This window comes from Aphelocoma coerulescens, unplaced genomic scaffold (genome assembly GCF_041296385.1).
Source record: "Aphelocoma coerulescens isolate FSJ_1873_10779 unplaced genomic scaffold, UR_Acoe_1.0 HiC_scaffold_63, whole genome shotgun sequence".
Taxonomy (NCBI): domain Eukaryota; kingdom Metazoa; phylum Chordata; class Aves; order Passeriformes; family Corvidae; genus Aphelocoma; species Aphelocoma coerulescens.
In genome coordinates this window covers 1,080,811-1,108,412 of record NW_027183981.1, presented here as the reverse complement: position 1 = coordinate 1,108,412, position 27,602 = coordinate 1,080,811, and the positions used below count along the sequence as shown (strand labels likewise).

Genomic DNA, 27,602 nt, shown 5'->3' with positions numbered 1-27,602 from the left:
TTGTAACATCCAACCAGGAGATTGAGTCCTAGTTAAGGGGTAGAAAGAAGCGCCAGTAGCAGTGAAATGGCGTGGCCCATTCCAAGTGTCACTGACAACAGAAACAGCCGTCAAGACAGCTGAACACTTGGGTCAAGGTCTCTGAAGCCTCGGAGATTTGCACATCTCAGCTGGAGGAGAAGGCCGGGAGGCCGTGACTGACACTCTGCAGGAGTGGGCCGGAGCAGTAGCCAGTGCTTCGACATCGGAAGAAGCCCCGCAGTCCTACCTTCAGACCGTCTGCTGAAATAGTCTGTATAGGCATCCCTCCTCTAGAATCTCCACTCACTGGGGGGCTAATACTTGCTGCCATTGTTTTCTTTATGTTAAGCTGTTTCTGTGCCTTAAGTTGCCACAGGTGGTGCGGGACACAACGTGAGAATTAGATTAGGAGATTAGATTGCACCATTAAAAGATTTTCCTTAATAATCTTACCTTTATATTATCAGTTAGGTTCAGGCCTGAGGTGGGAGAATCGTTTTTTTAATCCTAGGAAAAAAAGTAGCAAAAACATTTAACCTTAGCAATTGCTGGCTCTGTGGAGGGCCAGGAGGATCTGAAGACAGGCCATGGGCAGCCAGCCCAGTTGAACCTAAATGGTGGGTCAGCTCCCTGAGTGAGATCCATAATGGAACAGGATTTGGGGGTGAAGAAGGGAGTCCATGGCAACTTCATTCTTCTGAAAGAGGAATTTATTGTCTAAATAGAACAGGAGGCGTATACATGGGAAAAAGTGTTTGTAACTGGACTTTTTCTTTGAGTTTATCTATTAGCAGAAGCAGGGCAAGCGTGTGGAAAAATAAATGACTCAAAGTGCTGTTTGCAAATAGATGACAATAGAAAAGTGGTGAAACAAATAACAAAAGGAATAAGAAAGTTAACACATGTACCGGTCCAAACATGGAAAGGAGGGGAATGGGACATGTTCTTGTGGTTACCTGGTGGACTATGGGTTAAACAAATGCTTCTTTTCTCTTATGTGCTGTAGCAACTCTAATCTTTTTGCCCTTGCTTAGTGCAACTTATTCAACATGTGATTAAGGGCATGCAGGTAGTAGCCATGCCTACAGATCCAGAGGTGGCTACAAAAGGACAGAAAATTATGTCACTGCAAATAATTGCAAAACCAAAAAACACCCAGGAACAGAAAATTAAGTCAATGATAGCTAAAGTTTGTAAAGACAATTATTTAGAAAATAAAAGAGGAGGGTTTGAAAGGAATGAGATAGATTTGTCTTTACAGACAAACTGTGGGTCTGCTGATAGGTAGAGACTGAGAGACAAAAGAAGCAGTGGGAAGAACCATAAATTCCATAGGAAAAGAAAAGGGGGGGGGGGTATACATTAGAAGGGGGTCTGCATTAGCCGATTTGGGAAGTCTGTACCTCTCAAGTACCTCAGCCAATGGGGAAAGAGAGAGGGAAATGCGGCTGGGAAATTAGGATAAAAAGGAGGCTGCGTCCTCTAACAATATGAGAGACCCATGGGAAATGCCCATGACCTCTCCCTTCATTCAAATAAAGTAACGGGACTCCTCTGTCTCCTTTTTGGACATAAACCTCTGGTGTTTGTGGATTAGTTTTCCTGACAGGATCAGCATTCCCAAGACAGCAGGGTTTGACCCACATGCTCTTTACGGATGCACTCAGTTCCTGAGTCACAAGGAATTCTTCTGTCTTCCCTGACAAACGGGAGATGTAAGAAAAAGCCTAAAAAGGTTCTTACTTGTTAAAAATATTCACGGAAAGGAAAGCTTTGGGTTTAGGACAGCCACATGAGGAGGAAAAATGCTGTTTCAGGATCTTTTGAAATTTCCATGATGCAAAGAGATGTACTGTTTAAGGCTCATAAAATAGATTAAGAATCCTGAGACATCCAAGAGTGGATTTTTTTTTCTCTGCTCTCTTTGGCAATATATCAGTAGGTCTTCTAGGCAGAAGAAAAGTCTTGCTGACTACATTAAAGATTCCTCACTAGGAACAGACTTTCAAGAACAAATATTTGAAAAAGCTTTGTCAGGTATTTTTCACTCCCATCTTTGAGAGTGCTCCTGTGAGCCCTAGGGAGGATTTTTGCCCCCCATTCGATGGCAATCATTTTCTGAGCAGCACACAAACCCTCTGGAGAAGAGTTGCACCTGCCTTCTCCAGGGCCCCTCTCTGGGTCAGGGCTCAGCCCCACATCTCTGTAGATACAAAAATGCTGCTAGCAAGGATTTTCTTGCTATTTTCTAAGTCCATGAGAGACTTTTCTCTCACGCAGAAGAGGTAACAGGGAATGCAAACAACCAAGCCACCTGCAACCTTGAAAAGTCTTGTTTATGGTATAGTAGAAAAATATTTTGACAATGGATGTTTTAGGATTTTAGCCAATCACCCCCAAGGGGTGACTGATCCTTTGTCCCATTAGACTATGAAGAAAAAAGTCTATAGAAGAGTTTGTAAAATAATTAAATAAATCAATCTTGCTGCACAATTCCTGCCTGCTGGATCTTCTCTCCTCCTCCTCCCTATGGCTGCGGGACACGGTGATATACCCTAGGGCCCAGGCCTGTGGTAATACGTCTCACCCTCCCGTGGCAGTGCCTGTCCTGGGGGCTCTGACACCGCTGGGGCTGCACAGGCACATGGGTTCCCAGAGCCCCCAGAGCTGTCAGCAGGGAGCAAAGAACAGCCCTGCTTTTCCCCAGAGACCACCCGAGCAGTTGATGCTGGGCTGGCAGCCCCAGCTCTGGGGCGCGGCGCCTGCTGAGGCTGCGCTGCCCTTTGGGCACTGTGCTCACTTGTCAAGAAGAGGAAAATCAGTACTCAGTTCGTGGCCTTTTCTGATTCAAGGGGGATTTTCAAACAAGAAGACAGAAAGAAAGGAAGAATCCAGCCCCAGCCCTAAGACTGAACGAAAACTCCAGCACCTTAAAGGTATTGAGCCAATTGATAGGAAAGACGGGTGCTAATGTCTTCACAAACACCTCGATAGAGAGGGTGTCTAGGAGAAACGGGTGTCAGTGTCTTTGAAACGGGCCTTAATGTCTCCACTAACCCCATGCCGAACTACTTGGCTACAGAACCCAAACAGTTTGAGCCAGACAGTTTGAGCTCCTGACCTTTAGGGTAATAGGACAAACAAGTCTGCACAAAATCTTTTGCAGAGCCCAGACAGCCTGAACTTCCAAACATTGGGGAAAACGGCAACACATGTTCAAGGGGGGATATGGGGTCGGTGGTTCGGGAAGGCTGTGCCTTCCTGGTACCTCAGCCGATGGGGAAAGGAAGAGAGCAACATGCGGCCGGGAGTTTAGGATAAAAGGAGGCTGCGTCCTCCAAAATCTTGAGAGAGACCCCACGAGCGTGTGCCCCAGTGGACTCTCTCCCTTTATTCGAGTAAAGTTGCAGGACTCCTCTGTCTCCTTTGTGGACACTGGCTTTTCACAGTGTGGTTTGTCCACACATTTTCCATAATGAAAACATTCACATATATATGCACCCAACAGCTCCCAAAGGTTCAATCCCTCTGCCAGTCCCGATCCCTCCCTGGGAACTGGCCCCAGCCCCACACTAGACTTTCTGACTGCCAGGCCAGTGTGCTGGGGCACCAACAAGTGCCCCACTGGTTCCCCCTTCTGCTGGACCAGGGACTTGAGGAAGATCATAAGGGGCCACTGAATGCCAGCACAAGGTCATTGCCATCACCAGCAGAGTGTGTGAGGTGGCACAGGCAGGAGCCTGGAACAACCTCAAACTCACAGCTGGAAGACAAAGAGTAAATGGATTTCTCTTCCCTTGCTAACCAGGGGACCCTCAAAGCAACCCCTGGGCAGAGGCACCCAAGGGAGACACAGGCACCTTAAACTCGGCCCCTGACAGAGGATCTCCAGCTGCTGTTCACAGGTTAGCAAGGGCTATTCCCAGCTGCAGGGTCAGTGATTTACAATCCTCCTCCTCAGGCTTCCCATTTCTAACTTGTTCCTCCCAATACCAGGAAAGGTGAAAGACCAGATTTTGACACACAACTCTCACGTAAAGCCTGACTCACCACGTCTCAGGAAACTGTCCGAAAACAGACCCATCTGGTGGTGCCTGTGCCAGGCACAGACCATGCAGGGATCTGTCATCTGACATGGAGCCACTTCTCATCGGTGCAAAAAGCAGGTGTTCAGTGCCAGTCCGCAGTAGTCATGGGAAAAACCAATAGGGAGTTTTCGCCTTCCTTTTTCACCACTGAATCCTAAGTCCTGGCAGGACTGACTGGTGAAAAACAAATCAGCCACCCCTGAGGAATAACCTCCCCTCCCCTGCAACCTGTGTATTCACAAGTGTGCTCACATGATCCCCTCCTGCCATGATGTGAGAAACAAAACCCACTCCTTTTTTTTTTTTGGGGGGGGGGGGTGTTTATAAATTTAATAAGGGACAATAGGGGACAAAGGTCATTTAAAGCAAACAGACAGCGCTGGGTGCATTGCTCATAGCCAGAAGCAAGCACACGTACACAAACTTCCTGGTTATATGCTTTAACATCCTGCATATTAATAAACTACAATGCATATGCATGGTTTTTTTCTGAGAACTAATTTACAATTTTTTTAGAAGGGATTAACATAATCCCTCCCCGACCCACCTTTTAGAGCATGCATATTAAGATGTGAGGGTCTTTGGGAGTCTTCTCTGATGAAGGCTTGAGTTCGTCCTCGTTCTGAACTTTCCAACTGTGTCTTGGAGCATGTGCAGTTATGCTGTTCCGAGGTCGTTCTGGGTCCAGTCGGTTTGAATTCCTTTCTCATTATCACATCCTGCTGCTTCTCCTATCTAGCTATACTTGTCTATTTTTGAGATTATCCACCTGGCTTTCCGTTTATTTAAGCATTAAATGATTAGTAGGATAAGGCATCATAACTATATACTAGCTATTACATTGTATAGAAAGGTATGATTCAAATTATATAGGTATCTTATAACTCAAGCTATATAATCATCTTGTAACTTTAACCCTGGTTATGTTAATTAGTAAATATCTGCATAGCAAAGTTATTCTTAACATGCATGTCATACATGAAATCCCTAATTAGCTTGGTCTTTGCATATTAAGTGCTTTAATTAATTAATTTTGAGTTAAATATTTTTAAATTGAATGTTAAAATTAACCCATCAGCCCAGGTACCAAAAATCAAGTTCCATTAATCACTTGTACACCATAAGAGTTATCTTTCCTGTGTTTACTGTATACTTTTACAAGTGTTTTAAGATGTGTTGGATGTATTTTTTGGTGTTTTTACTTGTACTTTGGTTCCAAGGCAAATTTCCAAAAAACCTCAGTTCTAACAGCCAGCAGCTATTTTTAGCCCCATAGCCACCACCCTGTAGGCAAGCTCCATGGCAACCTGAATTTTAATGACCCTTATCTCAACTAATACCACCCCTCTGACAAGGATGAGCCATTGGTGGACAGAGATAATCTGTCAAAGGGAAAGCACCAATCACTTCAAACTGAAGGGGTGGGCTGTGGGCGGACTGTGGGCGGAGCAAAGGCACTATAAAACAACAAGGCCGCGAGGGGCACGGCCCCTTTTCTCCCTCCAGCCTTGCTGAGGTGGAGGTCAGTGCTGGGAAAGCCTACTCCTATTAAGGAGCCTTTAGAAATATTTTTTTGCTTTTGGACCAGCCAAAAGCCAGCCTAGCACTGTAAGTCCTTTTTGTCTACCTGAGGTTCAGTGCTGTTTCAGCCAGAAGATCTAAAATCCCTGTGCTCCTGGGGCATACCATCTATCGAGCCATAGGATCCCAAATTTTTACATTTTTCTAATTTCTGTAATTTTTTAACTTTTCTGTTTTCAATAAATTATTTAATTTTTTTTTAACTAAGAGTTGTCTCATTTCTCACAATGCACATAATATTTCCTAACATATTCTAATACACAATATTCCTTACATTTCACTACCCGCTAAAGCCAATGCTATAATAGCTGTTTAGCACACATGAAGACCTCAGTAAGAGTAATTCCTGTAGAAGAGGCTGCAAACAGAGCAATACCACATTCATCTCTCACACTTCACATTTGGATGAGAAGTCAGTTCTTTTGCAAATCCAGCTGCAAAATATGATGAAAACACATTTGAAATTCCTCCTCCAGAGAAATCAAGAGCAAGTAATAACATTTTGACAGCTAAAAGAAGCCAAAAGGAGCCACAGCCATCTCAAAGTTCATGTCTGGAAAAATGCCTTCACACCACTGCCCTGTGACGAGAGTAATAAGTCAGGAAGATCACACTTCACACTTTAGTATTCATCTGTCCAGAGGACTTACTGAGGATTTACTTTGCCACCAAACAGCAACAGAATAACCTCACATAAACCAAGGGTGATTTAAAAGGTGTTTGACTGTAATCTCCTCCTTTGGGCCCACCTGAGGGGCAATCAAGATCAAGGTGATACCTAAATCATGGAGAAGATGTGAAGGAACAATTCTGCACAGAATGTTAGAGTGGACAGCAGCAAAAATGGAGACCAAATACTGTTTCAGAGCTTGTCCAGAAGAAATCCCACGCTCCAACACATGAGCTGTGCAGGGCAGCTCCAGAACCTACGGTTACAGCAGATGTCGCAGATTTGCTGGAAATTATACAACTTTAAAATTATTAACTAACTTCAGTCAGGGGTTTTGTTCGTCATCACCCAGGGGGAAGGCAATGGAAGTTTTTTTCCGAGAAACTCTGCTTCCTGGGCAAGGCCTGGGAAGCTTAACACCTCAATAGACTGGGAGCTGCTGGAGCATGCACAAGAGGTAAGTGAGCATTAACGAACATCAATGCCCAAACATCCTTCCTGGTGTGTCAGAGACACCTGGTGTGGGAAAAGATCGACAAGAGAATGAAGAATGTGGACCTAATTAGCATTGAAGGCAAACTGATCAATAAGCAATAGGAAACCAAATATTAAAAACTGTGCAACTTGGGACCAATGAACATTGAACCAATTAATTTCTCTTGGTTTTGTCTGTATAAATATGTGGAAAATCTAGTAAAGAATGATGTATGATTGAATTATTTTCTCTGCTCAACCCAGTCAATGTGTGGATGAAATGATTTCTGTTGCACATCCTGGCCAGAATAAAGTAGTGCCTTAGTTCTCTAACACTAAAAATGTTCTTGGAGAGGTTTTGTTTTTCCCGCAGTTTCAGTGACAGATTCAGCATGGTTAGTTACAAAATACCTCTTGTGTTTATAGCACATGAAGAACAGCTAAGCACCATCTGCTCGAACTTCATTAAATCATTTAAACTTTGCTTAGTTCTTTCTACACCCAGACATTGTTCTCAAAGATTTTTAAGCTGAAGGCAATATTAATCTCTTCTTGAAACAATTGTAGGAACTAAACTTGTTGAAATGCTGAAAGTTTTTTGCATGTTTCATGGATGTGATGTTTAGAGGCCGAGTGAAGAGCAGCAAAGCTCTGAGTGCAGCATTTGGTTAAGGAGCAGTGAAGTGCCAGGACAGAGCCCCGTTGGAACACTCAGTGTCTCTGCACTCCTGCTGTCCCGCAGCCCCATGGGCACCAGGAGTCCACCTGGGAACTGCCTGGGACCCATCTTGGAACCCACCTGCAGACTTTCCCTGGAACCACCTGGGAACTGCCCCAGGAACTCCCCCAGCAGCCGCACAGGAACTGCCCAGAAACCAGGAAGCATGAAGAAACTCCATGGTTAGCACACTTTAAAATTACACCAAACTTCCTGAGATTTTTCAAGCTCAGCGCAGACTTTCTGTTCAGCACCATCAGAGCACAAGCAAGGGCTCCTCGGGCTACTGGGACCAGCACCACTGGGACTGCAGAGCCCAGGGGGGCAACCCCCAGTCCAGGGGTGTTTCTGCAGAGGCACTTGGGGTGCCCTGAAGGCCTCAGGAAGGGTCTCAAGTGGAGCAGTGCTGGAGGCGATGTTCAGAGAGGGGAAGGAAGGGGCTTTGGTTGTAAGAGGGTGTTCACCATCATGGTCCCAGAGCAGAGCAAGCAACCACCACGGAGAGGGGAATCTCCATTGCTGGGAGCTGCCAAATCTGGAAAGGGCAAACTCAGCGGAAGAAGTTCCATTTTCTTTGTCCTCTTTTCTCCACAAGCTCTTCTGATGGTGCGAGGCAGAGAAGAGCTGAGGTGCCAAACCCGCTGATTTCTGTCAGGCTTGAGCAAATCTCACCCATGTCATGTTGTCGGGGGCAGAGGCTGGGCTCTGCAGGGCACTGACAGGAACATCCTGGAGGCATGTGGGGGTATCTGAACACAGGGCTCTGGGGTGTGCTGGAGGGCACCAGGGATGTCCCAAGGGGACAGGAGGGCAAAGGGGGCCTGGAGGTCCTTTGGGGGCACCAGTGTGCCCAGGACGGAGCTGTCCCCATGCCCCACAGGGACACCCAGAGTGGTGCTCAACTCTCCTGCCTTCAAAGTGGGTGAGGTGCTGCAGGACATCTTGGAGATCTGGCCTGTGCAAAGAGTGGGGGTCCTGGGGCTGTTCCTTACCCTGGGGGGGTGCCCACTCCTGGGTGGGTGGTCCCCAGCCCAGTTCTGAGCAGGAAGAGTCCACTGCAGGGCAGGTGCCCACCTGCCCTGGGGCTCAGCTGGAGCACCCATCCCAGAGGGTGGCACCTGCCTGGCCACAAGGTTGGCCTGGGGCCTTTGTCCCAGGCACAGGAGCCTCCTGAAGCTGAGCTCGAGGTGAGAGGAAGCCTTGAAGGACGGTGAGAGTCCAGCCCAGGAGCGGAGCCACACTGCTGCCACAGGAGCTGGTGTCTGCTCCCATGGCTCACCTCAGCCTCCCTCTGCCCAGGTGCTGCTCACCTTCACCAATTCTGAGAGAGCAGTTGTGTGGGAAAGGGGCTTGGAGAGGATTTGTGTCCTGAGCCATTGGCTGGTCAGCTGTTCCACTCTGGAGGTGAGGACCAGGCACCCTTCAGCCATCGCCCCGTCCCTGTGGCCAGTACAGCTGCAGCTCCGAGGTGCCTCCAAGGCCAGCCTGGGCACAGGCTCTGCGCTGAAGGGCCTTGGTTCCTCCATTTCCCCTGGGCTTCCCAGCCAGGAGCCAGCTCTGCCCCAGCCCTGTGTCGGACGGGACCACCCAAGGAGCATGGAGGGAGCTCTCCCTGCTGGGGCTACTGTCCAGTGGCTTCTCTGGGAGTCAAGTTCTGACCCACCTGCATCCAGCCCTGGATACACTGCGTGGGTCAGGGCTTTGGCCTCAGCTGCCGCCTTCAGCTGTTCTGCTCTTCTGCCTGCCTCCCCCAGGCTGGTCAAAACGAGGACAGAGGTGCTGCCTGTGGACAGATCCAGATCCCAGTCCTCGGGAAGGTGCTTGGACATCTCATCCTCATGTCATTTCAGGAAGAAAAGACCAATCATGTGGCTCTGGATGCTCTCTATACCCTCCTCAAATTCATCTGTCAGCACAAACGTAAGAGAAGCTGTGCTGGGCTGCATCCCCCGGCACAGTGACATCCCCTGACACATCTGCTGGTCTTCCCCAGCATTTTGATGGACCCTTGTGCCTGGTGCAAGTGCCACCATGACCTCAGCACTGCTGTCATCTCTGTTCCTTCCCCACACTCTCTGTCCCAGGCTGTTGAGCAGCTGAGCTGCTCCTCCCCGAAGGACTCAGCCCTACTGCTCCCCTTCCCCATGTCCCCTGGAGAGCTCGTGTCCTGCCCTGCCATGCTCCAGCCTCACAAGCCCTTCCCCCTGAGCAGTACTGCAGCCATGGTGTAACTGGGGGCTGCATGCGGAGCTCCAGGGGCTCAGAGCGTCCCGGGCCAGCCCCACTGAGTACAGACACTGGAGGCAGGTTGCCCTTTACACCACTGCCACCACCTCCTCCCACGACCAACTCCTCCGCAGCCGTTCCTGGTTCCCGAGGTCTGTCAGGATGTGGTTGGCTTGCTGGCACAGCAGCTGTGTCTCACTGACGCGTCCGTCTTTCCCCGCTCTTTAGGTGTGATGCTGCCAGATGGTAATGAACAGCTCCAAGCACACTGGGAAGCCGGGATCACCTCCTTGCTTCACTCTCCCAGTGCCAAGGAGTACATCGAGGTATTGAGCCCTCTCCTTGCTGGGACTCTTGTCCACAGCATTTGTGTAAGCAAAGGGGCCCAGAATCAGCGGGGATTCCTTCCTGCCACAGGCCTTTGGAAAATACCTCAGACCTTCTGAGAGGACAGGCATCATCCTCTCAACCATTACAATGTTCCACTACTCATCTACCTGCAATCAGCAGGTGGCTCTCAACATGTTGGAGGTGATCTGGAGAGACCCTGACTGGTGGCTGATGGATGTAAGTGGCCTGTGTCTGGATTGTCGTGCCATGTTGGCTTCCTGCCTCCCAAATCCAGATGTCTCGGGCACCTGAAGCCACCTTGAGACAGTGGAGAGGGATGGGAAGAGCAGCTGAGGACACGGCTCCAGCAGCAGCACCACCCTCACCTGTGTCCCCTCCAGGTGCCAAACATCGTGAGCCACATCTACCACATTGGGTTGGTCATGGACACCCAAGTCCAGCACAGCCTCCACTCCCTGCTTCTCCTGGTGGCTGACAAGAGTCCTGGGCAGGTGGTCACAATGCTGCTGCAGATGGCTCTACAAGGAGACAGGTACTGGCCCCAACAGCCCCTGTGGGAAGAGGGACCCTGAGACCCTCTGGCTGCCAAACCTAAGGAACGCTGCGGGACCCTGCCGAGGAGCAGGGCCTTCCATCCCACCACGCTTTCCAGCCCTGGTGGGGGTCATCCAGGCCTGCAACAGCCACAGCTGGCTGGGCCAGCCCAGAGCCAACACAGAGCCAGCACGCTGCCCCTCAGCCATCTCCTGCCTGCCTTGGGAGGATCGCTGGGCACCCTACATCCTGCAGGGCTGGCCCAGGCCCTGCTGACAGTGCTGTGCCTTGCAGGAATGCCCTCAGATTGTGGGAGGTGATGTTCTCAGTGCCCCAGACTGTGGAGAAGGTCTTAAAGGAGCTGCACATCCAACTCCAGGACCAGAAGAATGGAATTTTCCAGACCCATGATGAGAACACCTGCCTCACTTGCGTGGCTGTGAGTCAGAGGAAAAGCCTTGGTGCCCTTGTCCTCAGCTGTGGAGGGGAAGCAGGAGCTGTGCCAGGGGAGTCCTGCTGGCTTTGCCAGGGGCAAAGGTTGCTCGCTGAAGGGTTTCTTTCAGATGTTGGCCTCCAAAGATGTGCAAGAGGAGGAATTTGCTCCATTGTACAATATCTGCAGGTTTCTGATGTATTCAGGCAACAACACTGATACACAGATGCTCTCCCTGGTGCTCAGGGCCCTCATCACACTGTCAGAGAGACATGACAGGGTGAGCAGGGTGGTGTCAGGGGCAGACATGTGGAAGCCAGGCTTTGAGGCCCTGGGCAAGGAGTCAGGACATGGGGTCACTGCTCCAAACACCCTCCCTGACTGGCAGGGCCTGGTGGCTGCCTGGGGAGTGGTCCAGGCATGGACTTTCTCACAAAATGGAAACTGTCTTTTGTGCAGGTGAGAAAAATGAAGGTTCTCCTGCCAGACCTGGTGAACCTGTTGGGGCAGGACTACGTGTCTCTGGTGATGAAGGCCCTGATGGTCGTCTGGGATGTGATGAGGCATTTGAAGAGGACTGAGGCCAGTTCCATTGCTGTGGACCTGGTGAAGGCACTCTGGTCCTACTTCGATGAGGTGAGGCCAATGTGGAGCCCAAGCCCTGAGAGGGGCACCCGGCTATAACAGCAGCACTCAGAGCAAGCTCCGCTCCCCTGGGCTCTCCTGGGATGGATTCCAGGCCTGCTTCTCCCACTCTGGCATCTGACCCCATGTCATGGTTTGACACTGGCCCAGCACCAGGCACCCACGAGAGCCGCTCACTCACCCTCTTCTGCCACAGCTGGGCAGAGGAAGGAAAAGGAAAAAAGAAAATTCACAAATACTTCACGAGTGAGATACAGACTGGGAGAAAACACTTCAAGGTGAGCAGGCTCAACTTAAGTTGCAAAGTGAATTTATTGATAACAGAAATATCCTTCAGAGGAGGATAATGAGAAATAAAATACACCCTTAAAAACACCTTTTCCCCCCCAGCCCCTCCCTCCTTCCCACCGACAGCGCAGGGAGACTGGGCATGGGGATTTGTGGTCAGTCCATCACCACAATTTTCTTCTACTGCTCCAGGAGAGGAGTCCTTTCCCTGTGGTACCGTGGGCTCCCTCCCACGGGAGACAGTTCTCCGTGAACCTCTCCGACGTGAGTCCACTCTCACGAGCAGCAGTCCTACCGCACCCACTGCAGCGTGAGTCCCTCCCACGGGCACACAGTCCTCCCAAAACTGCTGCGCCATGGGTCTCTTTCCACGGGGTGCAGCCCTCCAAGGACAGGCTGCTCCAGCCTGGAATCAAGGGCCCTCTCTCTGCACCGGGTCTTCCACTGCATCACAGCCTCCTCCAGGCACCCACCCAGCCCAGTGTGAGCACCTCTCCCATTGGCTGCGGGTGGATCTCTGCATCCCCTGTGGACCCATGGGCTGCAGGGGCACAGCTGCTTCCCCATGGTCTTCACCACGGCCTGCAGAGGAACCTTGCCTTTGGCACCTGGAGCACCTCCTCCCCCTCCTTCTTCACTGACCTTGGTCTCACCATGTTGTTTTCCCTCACATGTTCTCACCTCCTCCTCTTCTAGAATCCAAAATCTCTTGTGACTTTGTTTTGATTTTCTTCTTAAATATGTCATCACAGAGGCGTTACCAGCCTCTCTCATTGGCCCAGTTTTGGCCAGCAGCAAGTCCATCTTCAGAGCCATCAGGAATTGGCGCTGCTGGACATGGTGGAAACTTCCAGGAGCTTCTCACAGGAGCCACCTCTGTGGCCCCCCTGCTACCAAAACCAGGCCAAGCAAAACCAATACACCCCGGGACATGGCCCCTCACCTCAGCTGCTGTCACATCCCTCCTCACTGTGGGCAGGTAGCTGCTGCTTCTGAAGCTCTCCTCGTTCCTTCCAGGAGGAAGGCTGGGTGCAGGAGCGCTGCATACGCTCCTTCAGCGGCCTGATGAGGATAGTGGTGGGGAAGGAGAAGTGGATGAAGAACTACGTGCACAGTGTCCTGGTCCAGCTCATCCTCCACATGAATGACAAGGTCCCCAAAGTGGGCCAGGTACTGATGTCAGGGCTGAGCACTGACACAGAGGGCAGTGGCTGACACCCTCGGGGCTCCTGCACATCGGGCAGTGCTCCCCCAGCACAGCCCCAGGAAGGGTCGCTAGCAGGGCCAGACCGGCTGGCACAGCCATTTCCACCACCTCCCCTGCCTACTCCAGCAGGGCTTGGCACCAGCCCAGGACCACTGAGGCGTGGACAGGTGTGTCCACAAAGGTGTTAGAGGCCAGGGATTTGAGCCTCAAACCCTGTACTGAGGAGCCCTTCCCAGATGCTTTGGCAGGGGCATGTCCCAGCTTCCTAAAGGCAGAGTCACCCCAGGTCACCTTTCTCAGGCCCTGGAGCCATCTCCCAGCTTCTGCTGTCCCACAGGCCTCCAGGAAATCCCTCCTTGCTATCACAGAGCTCCTCAAGAGGAAGGAGCTGTGGTGAAGACATGGCAGCCCTGGAGGATGGCCGACTGCTTGGTGAGGATGCACCCCAGGGACTGTGCTGGGCCATGGGCTGTGCAGCTGGGCCTGGGGAGGACAGCCCACAGCCTGGAGGTGCACCCCTGTTCCTGGCTCCAGAACAGAGCCCCAGAGGCTCTTCTCCAGGCCCATCTCCCCTCTCTGCACCCAGCGGGAGGGAGGAGGGCTCTTGGTAATGGAGGTGCTGGCAGGAGGGGCTGCTTCAGCCACCTGGAGGGTCTGTGACAATGTCCACACCTTTATGGTCTCTCCAGATGGAGAAGGACAGCATCAATACCTTTATCAGAGCCTGCAGTACCTGAGGGACCCTCAGGAATGCGTGCACGACGGGACCATCAGGTTCATCGGTGAGCCCCAGCCCAGGGTCCCACTTTGGCCAGTCCCTGTCCCCCCCAGCCCTTGCCCAGTGCCACATCCAGGCTACTGGTGGTCCCTGGTTTCTGGGAGCATGCTGGGGTCCATCGCATGGCATCTCAAGGACCAAAGCAAGGAGCTGCCTGCTCTGGTTTTCAGTGGTGAGTGGGGAGTGAGGGCTGGGGGAGTGGGGGGCTCTCTGCAAACACAGGAACTCATCTCAGCTGTTTTGGTCACAGAACTTCAGGCCTTGGAGAAAGATGAGTGTGAATTCATCTGTTGCCTGGCAGCTCAGATCACCTTGAACCTGAGGACTCTGAAGGAGCAGTGAACACTGGGACAGTCCCTACACAATCTGTGGCGCTGGCACCGCTGAGCTGGGGGCCTGTTGTGCCCAGACTGGGACATTCAGGCACGACTGATCAGGGATACCCTCCCGCTGATTCACAAGGTGCAGAAAGGACTCCCTGACTTCCTAAGGTTCTTCTCAGACAGGACTCTGGGTGCGGCTGGGTCCAACCACAGCCCCAGACTTGGTCAGTACTTTATGTCTGAAGGGTCATACAGGTGTCATTGAGCCTGGATACCACTTTGTCCTAAGGATTATGGCTGGCAAGCCAACTATAGTTCTGTAAATAAAGTTAGTTTTCTGTTTAAATAATAGCTTGTCAATTTCCTTTTAAGACAAGGGGACCCTCCTGATTCATCAAGGGAAGCCAGATGATGGAATCTCTTAGGATTCCAGCAAAGCCTTCCAGACTGTCTCTCCCAGGATCCTTCAGGACAAACTGTCCGGCCCCAGCTGGATAAACACGCCTTGTGATGGGTGACAACAGGCTCACGGGTCAGGCACAAGGGGTGACAGTGACTAGGGTAGAATCGGGCTGGCACTGGTCACTAGTGGGGTTCTGCAGGGTGTAGGTACAAAAATGCTGCTAGCGAGGATTTTCTTGCTATTTTCTAAGTCCATGAGAGACTTTTCTCTCTCACAGAAGAGGTAGCAGGGAATGTAAACAACCAAACCACGTGCAACCTTGAAAAGTCTTGTTTATGGTACAGTAGAAAAATATTTTGACAATGGATGTTTTAGGATTTTAGCCAATCACCCCCAAGGGGTGGCTGGTCCTTTGTCCAGTTAGACTATGAAGAAAAAGTCTATTGAAGAGTTTGTAAAATAATTAAATGAATCAATCTTGCTGCACAATTCCTGCCTGCTGGATCTTCTCTCCTCCTCCTCCCTATGGCTGCAGGACACAGTGATATACCATAGGAATGAGGCCTGTGGTAATATTTGGTGCTCCATCTTTGGCCCTGTGCTGCTCAACCTCTCCATAAATGACTTGGACACAGGACTGAAAGGGACACGGAGCAATTCACAGCCGATACAAAATGGGAAGAGCTGTTGCCTCTCTGGAAGGCCTGAAGGCCCTTGGAGAGATCTGGACATAGGGGAGAGAAATGGACAATCACCAACCATGTGGAGCCCAACAAACACAAGCAATGGATTCTGCCCCTGGGATGGGGCAAGCCAGGATGTACGGACAGACTGTGGAAAGCTCAGCCATCCTGGACCATGGCCAGTTGGATCTGAGTCAGCAGTGCCCTGGAAACTTCCTCCTGAGGGGCAGCTCCGATCTCTGCTCTCTGGGACCAGGGACAGGACCCAAGGGAACGGCTGGAGCTGTGCCAGGGAGGGTTAGGTTGGATATCAAGAACAGGTTCTGTTCTTTGGGAAGCTGGCAAAGCTGTTTCCTATCAGAGGTGCTGAGGAGGTCCCTCTGCACTCGGAGCAGCCCGAGGAAAGGGACCCACTCTGGAGAAGTTGGTGGAGAACTGTCTGCCGTGGGAGGGATCCCAGGCTGGGGCAGGGCAAGGACTCCCGACTGCTCTCCCTGGCAGCAGCAGCAGGGGATGGTGCTACGATCCGCTTATTAAAATTTTTGGAGAGATGCCTCTGCCTGAACTGAGGGACAATTGAGACCATAAGCCAAAGTCAATAGTATGGATTTTATTTAACAGTAAATGAGAGACAGAGAGAGGGACAGCGGGGGAGGAATAGAAAGTGAGGTGGAGGAGGAAAAGTGAGTGACAAGAGGTAGATGAAGTAAAAAATCTCACCACTCCACAGATCCCAAGGGCATCCCGTTGTTCCTTTCCATCTGGTCATCTGGGTGGTGAGGGTCCCCCCATGAGTTCAGTGGATTAATATACGTTTTGGCCATGTGGGAATGCCCAGGTACCTCCGGGGAAGCGAGGCCGGGGGCAGCAAGTTTGACACCGTCTCTCGCAACAGGCTCTGGATCTGTTGCATCACATGCAGTGCTCTGGTGGAAGGCCTCAGGAAATGAGTCTGAGGAGCTCTGGGGGTCTTTGATGGTTTCTGACCCCTCTTCAGCTGCTCCTCATGTGAATGTCCCATGTGTGTGGCCTTCCTGGGGTGGGGTTTTTTACAAGTGAGCCGTTTTGTGTAAAGGAGGATGGGTGTTCACTGCCTCTCACCAGAAGTTGTGGCAGACACCGAAAACCTCTCCTCCAACCCTTTGGCTGGGAGGGAGCATGTGCAAACCTCGGCAAACTGGGTCTGTGGGTCATGGCCTCTGCCACCCCAAACGCAACCAGAGCTGATTTTCAGGACAGTTGCTGGGTTTGGCTTTCTGGGGAATGCTTTCTTCTCCCTCAGCCTTGTTTACTTCTCTCTAGGCCTGAGATAATTGAACAAGTGTCACCTTTCTGTTATCTCAGGTGCCCTTAGGCGGCGTAACTCACAGCCGAAGTTCCCCTGAGGAGGCATCCTCAGGGAGGGGTGGGCTTCGGTGGTCGCAGCATCTTCATAGAGTTTTGCCGTAACGGGCAAAAAGTCCTTCAGAGCAAAGTTTAAGCCATTAAGCACAATGTTTGGGTCTCTCACGGGTGGGAACGGAGGGCGGTGGGGGTGCGAGGCGTTGGCGGCGGATGTGGGCGGATCGCGGCGGCAGCTCCTCCCGGCCCGCCGCGGGCGGGTGTCCCTTGCAGCGGAAGCGGCGGCGGGAGCGGCCGCGTGGTGCGGGACGGGCCCGGGGCGCAGGTGGGGAGGCCGGGAGGGGTCGCGGGGCGTCTCGTTGCTGGCAGGGGCCGTGGGCGGGGAGCGGCGGGGCCCGCGGGCACGGAGCCCCCCGGGCACGGAGCCCCCCGGGCACGGAGCCCCCCGGGCAGAGCCCCCGCGGGTGCCGGTGCCGGGGCTGTGGAAGGGGCCGCTCCAAGGGCGCGGTGCCGCAGCCGCTGCCCCGAGCGCGGCGCTGCCGGAACGGCGCGGCCCAGAGCGGAGCGGCCGGGCCGGGGAGGCGGCGGCGGGAGGATCGTGAGGCCGCTGCCGGCGCCGCCGAGCCGGGGCCGCGGGAAGGGCCGTGCCGGGGCGGCGGCGGGGGGGCTTTGGCTGCGGCCGGCGGCGCTGGCTCCAGCGCCGTGCCAAGGGCTGCGCTGCCGGGGCACGGCTGCGGCCGGAGGGAGCGTCCCGCGCTGCCAACAGCGGCGCTCGGCTGGGAGGGCCGGAGGAGGCACTTCCCGGGCCCGGGATGAGCGCTGGCATGTATTATCTGAGCGGAGCTGATGTCTCTCACCGCTTTAGCTCTAGAATTACTCTGAGGCCCGGGAAGCTCCCGATCCCTCCGGCAGGGGAGCTTTTTCCGATTGTGGGATCGAGTCCCCGTGCCAGACCTGCACCCGGCTTGAGGAGAGGGGGGGCCCGGGTTGGGATCTGCCCCATCGCCGCGTGGGACAGGTGCAGTTGCGGGCCGAGTCGTGCGTTTTGTGTCCAGGAGGGGCTCTCACCTCGCCCGAATGCCATGGTTTGGCAGTTGGTGGCCAGGTGCACGTGGGGGCGTTGACTGGGGGCGTCCCTGAGCCCCCGTGTGCCGGCTGAGCTGTGCACGTTCCGCCTGCGCAGCTGGGCTGCTGCAGCTCCGGGTGGGAGTGCGCAGGAGGGAACTGGCACCTCTGGCCAGGCTGGCCCTAAACCTGGAATGTTTTGTGCTTCTCGCAGGTCTCTGGCTGAGCCCGGGACGTTCCAGCCAGCCCAGAGGCGTGATCCGGACAAAACACCTGATCCTGCCTGGGGCTGGGGTTGGATCCAGCTGCTCCCAGCCTCCCATTAGGCATTTGGAAAACCGGGGCATCCCTCCTGCACTCCGTGACCCAGTGGAAGGGGCTTCCCCATAAACCTTGTCCATAACTTCCTGGGAATGCACAGTATGGGGTGTCACCCACTCCTGGGGAGCTGCCAGCTGAGTCCCTGGGGCAGAACTGGGAACAGCTCTTGCTCCAGGGACAAGCTGTGGGATGGCTCACATCCCACGGATCCTGGGAGCTCTTGGATCTACCCTGCACCCCTGGAAAGCTTTCCCTTGCAGTCAGCCCCGCTTGATTTTGGGTGTTTGTGCTTCATGTGCACTCCACCCACACCCTGGGGTGCCTTGGGGTCCACCTACACCCTGAGGGGCTCTGGGGTGCCCTGGCTTGTGCTGGGGATGCGAGGGAAGCAGAGGGTCCTTGGGGAAGGTGCCCCCAGTGAGAAATGGGGAACAGGAGCTTGTGTGGCTGTGCCCAGAAAGCTGGGAGGGGTCTTGGGAAAGGGGTGATGGTACCAAGAGACCAGTAGAACCCTTCCAGGGAGGAAACAGGTTGGACATTCCATAGGGGAGCTGGGCCCTGGCACCAGCGCATCAGGTGTGGGGGGTGAAGGAAGCAGGCAGAGCTGCTCTTCTATGGACCCTGCTGCATGGGATGTGACAGTGGCCATCCCATGGGATCAGCACTGGGGAATAGCAGCTGGGGAGGGGAGTCAGGGCCAGTGCTGCTCCTCTGGGCTTCCCTTGTCTCCTTCCTGGGACAAGAGTAGGATCTGGAAGGGATGTGGAGCTCCAGCTCTGCTCCATGCCTTGCACAGCTGGGAATTGCAGTACAGGTGCTTCACTGCCCTTGGAATCTCCTTCTCTTGCTACCACATGAGCCGCATGGCTCCTCCTCCAGCCCCAGCTCCTGCCAGGCCTCCTCCAGCCCCTCTCTGTCCCTTGCCAGCTGCTCCTCTTTGGCTTTCAGCACTTGGCACTGGAATTCCAGCTCTGTCTTTCCCAGGATTGGGCTGGGAAACCCAGTATGCCCCCTGCCCTGTCCTGGACACTCTCATGACATCCCAGGGTTTGGGATCCTCAAACTGAGATCTTGCCCCCCCACCTGGGGTTTTGGCCTCTCAAACTGGAGGTTGGGATCCTCAGACTGGGGGTTGGGACCGTCAACCTCTTGTCTTGAGAGCTCATTCCCCAGGCACCAGTTTCCACCCTAAACCGAGGGATTTCTATTTTTCATTCCAGTTTCTCAGGGAGGAGCTGGGGGTGTCTGCAAAAGGCCGATCCTGGTCCCGACCAGCAGAACTGGCGCTGGTTTGGAGTAGGGGGTCAGTGGGTCGGTGATCACTACCCCCTGTTTTGTTGGTCATAAAGCAGCTGGTTTTGCACTCGATGGTGGATTTTGGGGGGTGACACCCCGATAAAACTGGGGAGATGTGTAGGGGAGGGCTTTATTTGGGGGCACAGAGAGAAAAGGGGTGTGGGGGACCCCAGGGTGGGTTTGGGATCTCCCTTCGGTGGGGGAGGGGGTCGGAGGGAGCCCAGCTCGAGCTTTGGCGTCTTCAGGGGGGGTTTGGCATCTTGGGTGGTGGCGCCACCTGGCGGCTGGAGGGACCCACTGCCAGATTGGGGGTCCGGAGCGGCTTGGGGGGGTCCCTCCCTAGTGGGGGATGTGCTGGGAGAACCTTGGAGACCCCAGGATGTAGATTTGGGGTTCCCAGGATGGGGGTGGGCCACTGGGAGTGGGGTCTCTCAGGCACTGGTGACTGGGAGGACCCAGCGCTGGGCTTCCCAGTCCTCCTCACCGGGGCTGCGGCTGGTGACTCCCAGCCTGGGGTTTGAGGCTTCCAAGGGTGGATTTTGGGGGTGCCCAGGACATATTTGGCGGTTCCAGGGTGGGTTTTGGGGGTCCTGGGATGGATTTTAGGGTTCCAGCACCCTCAGTGCGAAGTCCAGAGCTGGGGCGCTGTGGGTCAGACACCCCATGGACACCACGTCGATGTGGGGCCCCAAGAATTGGGGGAGGGTCCCCAAAACGATTCCCCCGCTGGCCTCCACGGTCACCCCGGGGTGAGCGGCCTTGACCTGCGCCGCCGCCGCGTGCAGCTCCTGGGGAGAACACCCTGTTAGCAGGGAGCACCCCTCCCCAAAACTGCAGGGGGTGCAGGGGAGAATCCCCCGCCAAATTGGGATTTCTCTGCCCAAATCTGCCTGATTTGAGTCCCCCCCCATAAGAAACCACCAATTCAGGGATTACTCCACCCGCTGACCTCCAGAATTGGGGGTCCACCCCCAAACTCTCCAAATCAAGGGTTATCCGCCTTAAACCAGAAACCCCACAAAACTGGGGGTTTGCCACCCAACATCTGCCCAGTTGGGTGCCCCAGCCACCCACTGACCTCCAGAACAACCCCAAATTTGGGCTCTCCAACCCACTGACCACCCAAATTGGGGTCTCCCCAACCCAGAACTCCGGAAAATTGCAGTCCCCCCACCTAAACGCCTCAAGTCAAGGGTCCCTCCACCCAAACCCCCCCAAATTGGGATTACCCAACCCTTTGACCCCCCAAACCTGGCATTCCGGCACTTATCTTTGGGGCTGTCCCACATTTACAGCAGATTCCCATTTTACTAGTCCAGCCTCACACCTGGGGGGTCCTCCCATTCTTAGGGGCCCCTCCCAGATTTTGGGAGCTCACTTGGTAGGGGCAGAGGTCAAATCTATGGCATTAGCCACCTTTTTTTGGAGAGCTGTGCCCCATTTGTGGGGTTTATCCCCATTTTGAAAATCCAACCTCCCATTTTTGGGGTCCAGCCTCACACCTGGGGTCTCCCCATTGTTTCCCCCGCCCCCCACCGGATTTTGGGGCTTACCTGCGGGGCCAGGTTGTCCAGCAGGACGATGTCAGCCCCCGCCCCCGCGGCCGCCAGCGCCTCAGCCGCGCTCGAGCACTCGACCCCCAAGCGGCGGGTGAAGCCCCCGGCCCGGCGCACCCCCCAGATCATCTGGGGAAGAGGGGGTCAGGGGGAACACCAGAGCGACGCCCAATCCCTCAGACCCAATACGGGGTGGGGTAAAATGGGGGGGGGGAGCACTAATTGACTTAAAATTGGGGTCCCCCCCATCGCCCCCCCACATTGATCCCTCAAATTGGGGTCCTCTCCCCAGATCCCCCCAATTCAAGGGCATCCCCCGACCCCAAAACTGGGGTTGCCCCACCTACAAACACCCAAATTTAGGGTTCCCCAACACAGGGCCCACCCCCATTCAGGGGTTACCCCCCAACTTCCCTCCCAAACAGGGACCCTCCCCATGCATCCCAAACTGGGTCCTCCCACATCAGTCCACCCCCAGAATACCCCAATCCAAGGGTCTGTCCCAAAATTGGTACCCCCTTCAAGTATTGGTGCTTCCCCATCACCCTCGAAATTTGGGCTACCCCAAGCCATCACTCCCCCCAAAATCGAGCCCCCTCCACCAAAACCCCCCATTTCCTCCAAACCTCGTGTTCCCCCCACCCAAGACCCCCAAATTTGGGGTTGTCACGCCTGCCGCCCAGAACCCGCCAATTCAAGGGTGCCCCCCCACCAATCTCCCCCGCAAACTGGGGCCCTGCCCCCCCAGTCTCGGGGTTCCCCCGCCTCGCACCCCACACTCCAGGGGTCCTGCCGCCATGACCGCCCACATTCTGGAGTCCCCCCACACCCAGAAGCCCCCAACTCAAGGCCCCCCCCCACCGCCCCCCCCAGTTTCGGCGTCCCCACCTGCTCGAGCCCCCCCGCTGCCGCTGCCAGCGCTCGGTGATTGTCCTTGAGCAGGAGGAGTCCCCCCAGACCTCCCCGGTGGGGGTCGGCGCCCCCCACCCCCAGCGCGTATTTCTCCGCCAAGCGGAAGCCGGGCGTGGTTTTCCGGGTGCCCCCCACGACCCCCGCCCAGCCCTGTGCCCGGGCCACCCCCACGGCCCTCGCGGCCATCGAGGCCACCCCGCTGCAGCGCCCCAAAATATTGAGGGCGACCCTCTCCCCGCCCAGCACCCCCGCGGCCGGACCCTCCACCTCGGCCACCAGCGCCCGCCCGGGGGGCAGCGCCGCCCCCTCGGGCACCCGCCAGGTGACCCGGCACCCCGACACCCCGAAAACGGCCTCGGCGAAGGGGGCCCCCGCCAGGACGCCCCCCGAGCCCCCCCCGCCCTTGCTGAGCAGCTGCGCGCGGGTCGCGGCGTCCCCCGCGGCCGCCACGGCGGCGTCCGGCCAGGGCGCGTCCTCGTCCAGCCACGCGCGCGCCAGGGAGCGCAGGCGGTGCGGGGGCGGCGGGGGGGCCCAGCCCCGGCCGGGGGGCGCGGAGCGGGGCGGCGGCGAGCGGGCCATGCTCCGGGGGGCCTGGGCAGAGCGACAGGGGCGTCACTGGGGGCCTGCGGAGGGGAATGTGGGGCCCTGGGGAGGGGTCTTGGGGGGCTTATTGGGGTCCTAGGAGGCTCCCTGAGAGGATACTGGGGTCCGCGGGGGAATTTTCAGGGATATATTTGGGTCTGGAGGGGATCTGGGGAGTTACTGGGGTGTTGAGGGGGAAATTTGGGTTGGTCTTGGGGGGGGGGGATTGGGGGATGCGGGGATCCTTGTGGGGAATTTTGAGGGCATGCTGGGGTGTTTGAGGGTCCCAGGAGGATCCTTGAGGGGAGACGGCTCCGGGGAGGACTTTCAGGGAGATACTTGGGTCTGGAGGGGATTTGGGGGTTATTGAGGTGCTGAAGGGGAAATCTGGGGCGGTCTTGAGGGGCTGTGGGGGATATTGGGGTCTCTGGGGGAATTTTGGGAGGGGTCCTTGTGGCTCCTTAGTAAACTTTTGGGGGGGATCTTCAGGGGTTTTGAGGGTCCCAGGAAGGTCCTTGAGGAGATATGGGGGTCCTGGGGAGGGGTTCTTGGGGCCGTTTGGGAGGTTATTGGATCCTGGGAAGGGGATTTTGGGCGAGTCCTGGGGGAAGCCTGGGGGTCCTAGGAAGGTCCTGGAGGGGATATTGGGGTCCTAAGGGGGTTTTGGAGAAGAGTTTTGGGTGCAGGAGGGATTTTGGGGGTTATTGGGGTCCTGGGGTGGATTTGGGAGCCCAGGAAGGAGATCAAATGTGGGTCCCCCTGCCCCCGAATGTGGGTCCCCCCTGCCCCCCTCGTGCCCCTTCCCCCAACCCAGGGGGTCCAAAGTCCGGTCCGGACGGGCCACATCACCCGCCCCTCCCCCCTTCCCTTCCCGAGACCCCCAAGTGGGGGAGGGGCGCTCCACTGACCTGTCGAGAGTTGGAGGCGACTGAGGCCCGCCGTGGGGGTCGGGGGGGTTCTTACCTGGGGGGGCGTGGCCCGCCTCGCCCCAACACCTCCACCGGGCTGTGATTGGCTGCCCCAGGGGCGCCCACCCCCCAAAAAATCCCCCAGGCGGTTTGGGGTGGGGGAGGGGAAATTCCCTTTATTGACAATAACTGAGCGAGGCCGGGGGGGGGGCTTTAGGGGACGCTTGGAGAGGCGCCCCATGACCGGGGGGCACTGGGGGAGTCACATCAGGTGACACCGGGTGACAACCTGGCCCCCCCATTCAGCCCCTCCCCCACCCCATCGATGTCACGCGGGGGGGTTACGGTGGCGTCGGGGGGTGACTGACACATGGGGGTGACAGGAGGTGACAGTGGCAGGGGTGTTCCTGTGGGCGGGGCCGGGGCCGAGGGGCGGGACAAGGTTGGGCTGAGGAGAGAAGATGGAGATGGGGGGGGAGAGGGGACCAAAGGGATACGCGGTGGGGGGGACAGGGAGGAGATGGAGGTGACCAGGCTGTGGTGGAGGGGGCAGCAGAGGGGACATGGAGATGACAGTGGGGACAGGGACAAGATGGGACCCAGACATGGAGCTGGGGACATGGAGAGGACATGGAGATGGTGGTGGGGTCATGGGGATGGGGGTGGTAACCAGCAGGAGATGGTCACGGTGACAGCAGATTGTGGAGGTGACACAGAGATGGTCAATGTCACCTGGAGGTGGTGGTGGGGACATGGGGATGGTGGTGGGACAAGGGATCAGATGGTTGAGGGGACCAGGAGATGGTGGGGGGAGCAGGGAAGGAGGAGACAGGGTCAAGGATACCTGGAGATTGTGGAGGTGACCAGGACATGGTGGTGGCACATATGGAGGGGACAGGGAGGAGGTGGAGGAGACAGGAAGGTGGAACTGAGGACACGGAGATGGGCAGTGTCATGTGCAGAGGGTGGTGGGGACGTGGGGAGGACGTGAAGGGGGGATATGGGGATGTTCAAGGTGAACAGGACGTGGTGGTGGGACATGACGAGGGGACAGGGAGATGGTGGTGGGGACATGGAGATGGTCAAGACCAGCTGGAGGTGATCAAAGGGGCACAGGAAGGGAGAGAGAGGGGGCAGGGAGGAGATGGAGCTGACCATGGACCCTAAAGGTGACCACGGAGGTGACCCATGAGCAGAAGGCAGGGTTCGGGTGGGACACGGGGCCATGGGAATGGGAGGATTGGGGATGGTGGGACACAGGGCTGTGGGGACATGGGGACAGGTCCTGCCCCTTCCCTCCCCCTCCAGGTAGTTCCTGGCGATGAACTTGAGGGTCTTGCCCAGGAGGATGATGGGGAACGAGATCTTGAGCACCATCAGCCAATGTGGCATCAGTGACAGCAGCGTCAGCTTGAGCATCATCGGGGGGGACATCGGGGGACAAAGGGTGGAACCCCTTGGCCAGCAACCCAAACCCCATGGCCACCAAACCCAATGGCCACCACCCCAATATCCATGGCCACAGACTCCACACTCATGGCCACCAGACCCATGTTCAGCACCCCTGTGGCCACCAACCCCCACCCCTTCCCTGGCCACCAGACACCATGGCCACCAGCCTTATGGCCACCAACTCCACAGCCACCAACTCTGATGGCAACCAACCCCTCCATGGCCACCGCCCCAATCCCTATAGCCACCACCTCCCCATGGCCACCAGACCCACATCTTGATGCCCACCAGCCCCATGATGACCGCCCCAAAGGCCATCAACCGTCTCTCCATGGCCACCATCTTGGTGGCCACCAACCCCTATGACCATAATATTGATGGCCACCAGCCCCCCCAAGGCCATCAATCTCCCCATGACCGCCCTCTTGATGACCACCAACCCCATGGCCACCAGCCCCATGGCCACCGTCCTGGTGGCCATCCTGCCCCGTGTCCCTCCTGTGTCTCCCTCTGACACGCAGGGGGTTGATGGAGAGGATGACGAAGGGCAGGGGCATGGAGAGGCAGATGGAGCCCATGAGCCAGATGTTCACCCAGCGTGGCATCTAGGCCAGCGACTGGTTCTCTGACAGGCTGTGGGGGACATGGGGACATTGGGGGATCACCATGGGGGGAGCAATTGAGAGGTCATCATGGGGAGGGACATGGGGGGACACGGTGGGAACAGAGGATGGATGGAGCCCATCAGCCAGATGTTTACCCAGAGCAACATCTGGTTCTCCAACAGGTTGGGAGGGACATTAAGCGGTTGGTCACCCTGGGGGGGGACAGGGGGATGAGGGACACCACCAGGACGTAGGGGGACATGGGGTGTGGACACAGGGGACATGGTGGTGGGAGACATCTGGGCTGGGGATTGGTTCTCCCAAGAGGCTGGGGGGTACATCAGGGACATCTGGGGGTCACCATGGGGGTGGGGCACACAGCAGGACATGGACAGGGGATGGAGGGTGGGAGAGAGGGGTGGGGGAGGACATGGGGGGACACACTGAGGGAACACGGGGGCGTCATGGAAGGGATGGTGGTGGTAGTCATGTGATGATAACGATGGAGTTGGGTGATGAAGATGGTGGTGGTGGTGGTGGTGATGATCATGGTGTTAAGTGATGAAATGTTGATGAGGATGGTGTTGGGTGATGATAACGGAGGTGATGGTGGCGTGTGGATGATAGTAATGACGATGATGGTGACAGTGGTGGTGGTGATGATGATGGTGTTGTCAGTGTCATGGTGATGGTGTTTATTGTGTTGAGTGGTGATGGTTGTGTTGGAGCTGACGGTGGTGATGATGGTGTTGGTGATGGAGTTCACCATAGTGTGGCTGACAGCGTGAGTGATGAAGATGAGGTACGTGGTGATGATGATGGCCATGATGATGGTGTGAGTAGTGTCATGGTGATGGTGTCAATGGTGTGGGTGATGAAGAGGAAGGTGATGATGAAGAAGATGACAGTGATGATGGTGCTGTTGGTGTTGTGGTGATGGTGTTGATGGTGTTGGGTGATGATGATGGAGGTGTGGGTGGTGAAGAGGAAGGTGATGATGAAGAAGATGACAGTGATGATGGTGCTGTTGGTGTTGTGGTGATGGTGTTGATGGTGTTGGGTGATGATGATGGAGGTGTGGGTGATGATGCTGCTGATGATGTGGGGGATGAGGGTGATGATGTGGGTGGCTGTGGTGATGAAGATGATGGTGATGATGAAGGCCTCCCCTGCTACTTGTTGAGGGCATTGCACATCTCGATGGGGACCAGCACCGACAGCGCCGTCGGCACCGGAGCCTCAAAGATGTCGCAGTCCAGACCCTCAAAGACCACGTTGTGCCCTGGGACCTGCATGAAGTGGGGCTGGGGGGTCGCCAGGGGGCCCCTGGGGGGAGGAAGCCTTGGGGACACCCAGAGGGCTGGGGAGGCTCCACTGGTGACGGGACTAAGGAGCAGCAGCTGCCCGTCCCAAACACTGTCACCGCAGGAGGACTTTGCCATGAGACGAGCACAGGACGGAGCACAGGAAGGCGCTGACTCCAGGCCTGGCAGAGGTGAGATCTGGTCGGCGCATCCTGGGAAATACATCCCCACAAAAATTCCCACTGTGGCACAGCACGTAAAGAAGCAGCTGCTCGTGCACGCCAGCGGTCACACAAAGCTCACCTGAGTTATGGCACAGGTGCTGCTGCCACCACCGAAGCCCCCCGCAACCCTGCCTCGGCCCACAGCTGGACCTTGGGCGCGGGAAGTTCAGTCCCCGGGGTGGGAAGCTAAGATAAGATCAAGGTGGGACAATTGTCCGGGGATTATCTCAGACCTTGGGGGAGGTAAACAAAGCTGCGGGAGCAGAATGGATCCCTGGTGGTGGGCAAGGAAAGCCAACCTGGCACTCGTGCTGGAATCATCTCCAGCTGGGTCAAAGGGAATTCCAGAGGCGCAGATGGCGACCACCGACTCCTGGCCACTGGCCCCAGAAACCTCCAGCTGAAGAGAAGAGACAGCCTGAGCTGGGACTAATTAGCACCTGAGGCCAGGGAATTGTTTAACCAATGGCATTAGAGAGCTGTGTAGCCTATGAGCACTCATTCCTCAGTTTGCCGAAATGGATAAACAGGGAGAAGTTCAGAATGACCTCAGGACCCGCCAGTACCGAGAAGCTCCGGGGCAAGAAGGACCAACAGTGCCTCTGGATCCACG

At 55.6% G+C, this 27,602-nt stretch overlaps 2 protein-coding genes, 1 long non-coding RNA gene and 1 other non-coding gene across 6 annotated transcripts in view; 2 read left to right on the top strand and 2 right to left on the bottom strand.

The window, feature by feature from the left end:
* LOC138102177 (centrosome-associated protein CEP250-like) overlaps positions 1-4,690 on the bottom strand; it is a 36,421-nt gene extending 31,731 nt beyond the window's left edge. Inside the window, exons 1-2 of one of the 3 annotated variants that reach the window (XM_068999930.1) lie at positions 4,657-4,690; positions 475-528 (exon numbers count right to left, since the gene is read on the bottom strand). The gene's annotated coding sequence lies outside the window, so the exon portion shown is untranslated. Of the gene's footprint in view, positions 1-474; positions 529-4,071; positions 4,299-4,656 lie in introns of those variants that run through there. The other 2 variants (XM_068999928.1, XM_068999929.1) reach the window with 2 other exon arrangements.
* A 12,316-nt stretch (positions 4,691-17,006) lies between these two features.
* On the top strand, positions 17,007-19,513 carry LOC138102190 (uncharacterized). The gene is made up of 2 exons (XR_011147342.1): positions 17,007-17,089; positions 18,044-19,513. It is a non-coding gene; the product is annotated as an uncharacterized lncRNA (long non-coding RNA).
* On the top strand, positions 17,569-17,652 carry LOC138102202 (small nucleolar RNA SNORD45). The gene has a single exon (XR_011147353.1). It is a non-coding gene; the product is annotated as a small nucleolar RNA SNORD45 (small nucleolar RNA).
* Positions 19,514-19,578: 65 nt separating the features above from the next.
* On the bottom strand, positions 19,579-22,493 carry LOC138102184 (nicotinate-nucleotide pyrophosphorylase [carboxylating]-like). Its single transcript, XM_068999939.1, has 3 exons — positions 21,891-22,493; positions 21,000-21,131; positions 19,579-20,234 (listed from the first exon to the last, which is right to left on the bottom strand). Exons 1-3 carry the CDS (start codon positions 22,491-22,493, stop codon positions 20,049-20,051), a joined length of 921 nt encoding a protein of 306 aa, XP_068856040.1. The 3' UTR covers positions 19,579-20,048.
* Positions 22,494-27,602: the final 5,109 nt, after the last annotated feature.

Coding starts and splice junctions, on each gene's coding strand:
- LOC138102184 (XM_068999939.1), bottom strand. CDS start 22,493: ATGGCCCGCTCGCCGCCGCCCCGCTCCGCGCCCCCCGGCCGGGGCTGG. Junction 21,132..21,890: donor CAGCGGGGGGGCTCGAGCAG/GTGGGGACGCCG, acceptor CCTCTTCCCCAG/ATGATCTGGGGGGTGCGCCG. Junction 20,235..20,999: donor TGGACAACCTGGCCCCGCAG/GTAAGCCCCAAA, acceptor TGTTCTCCCCAG/GAGCTGCACGCGGCGGCGGC.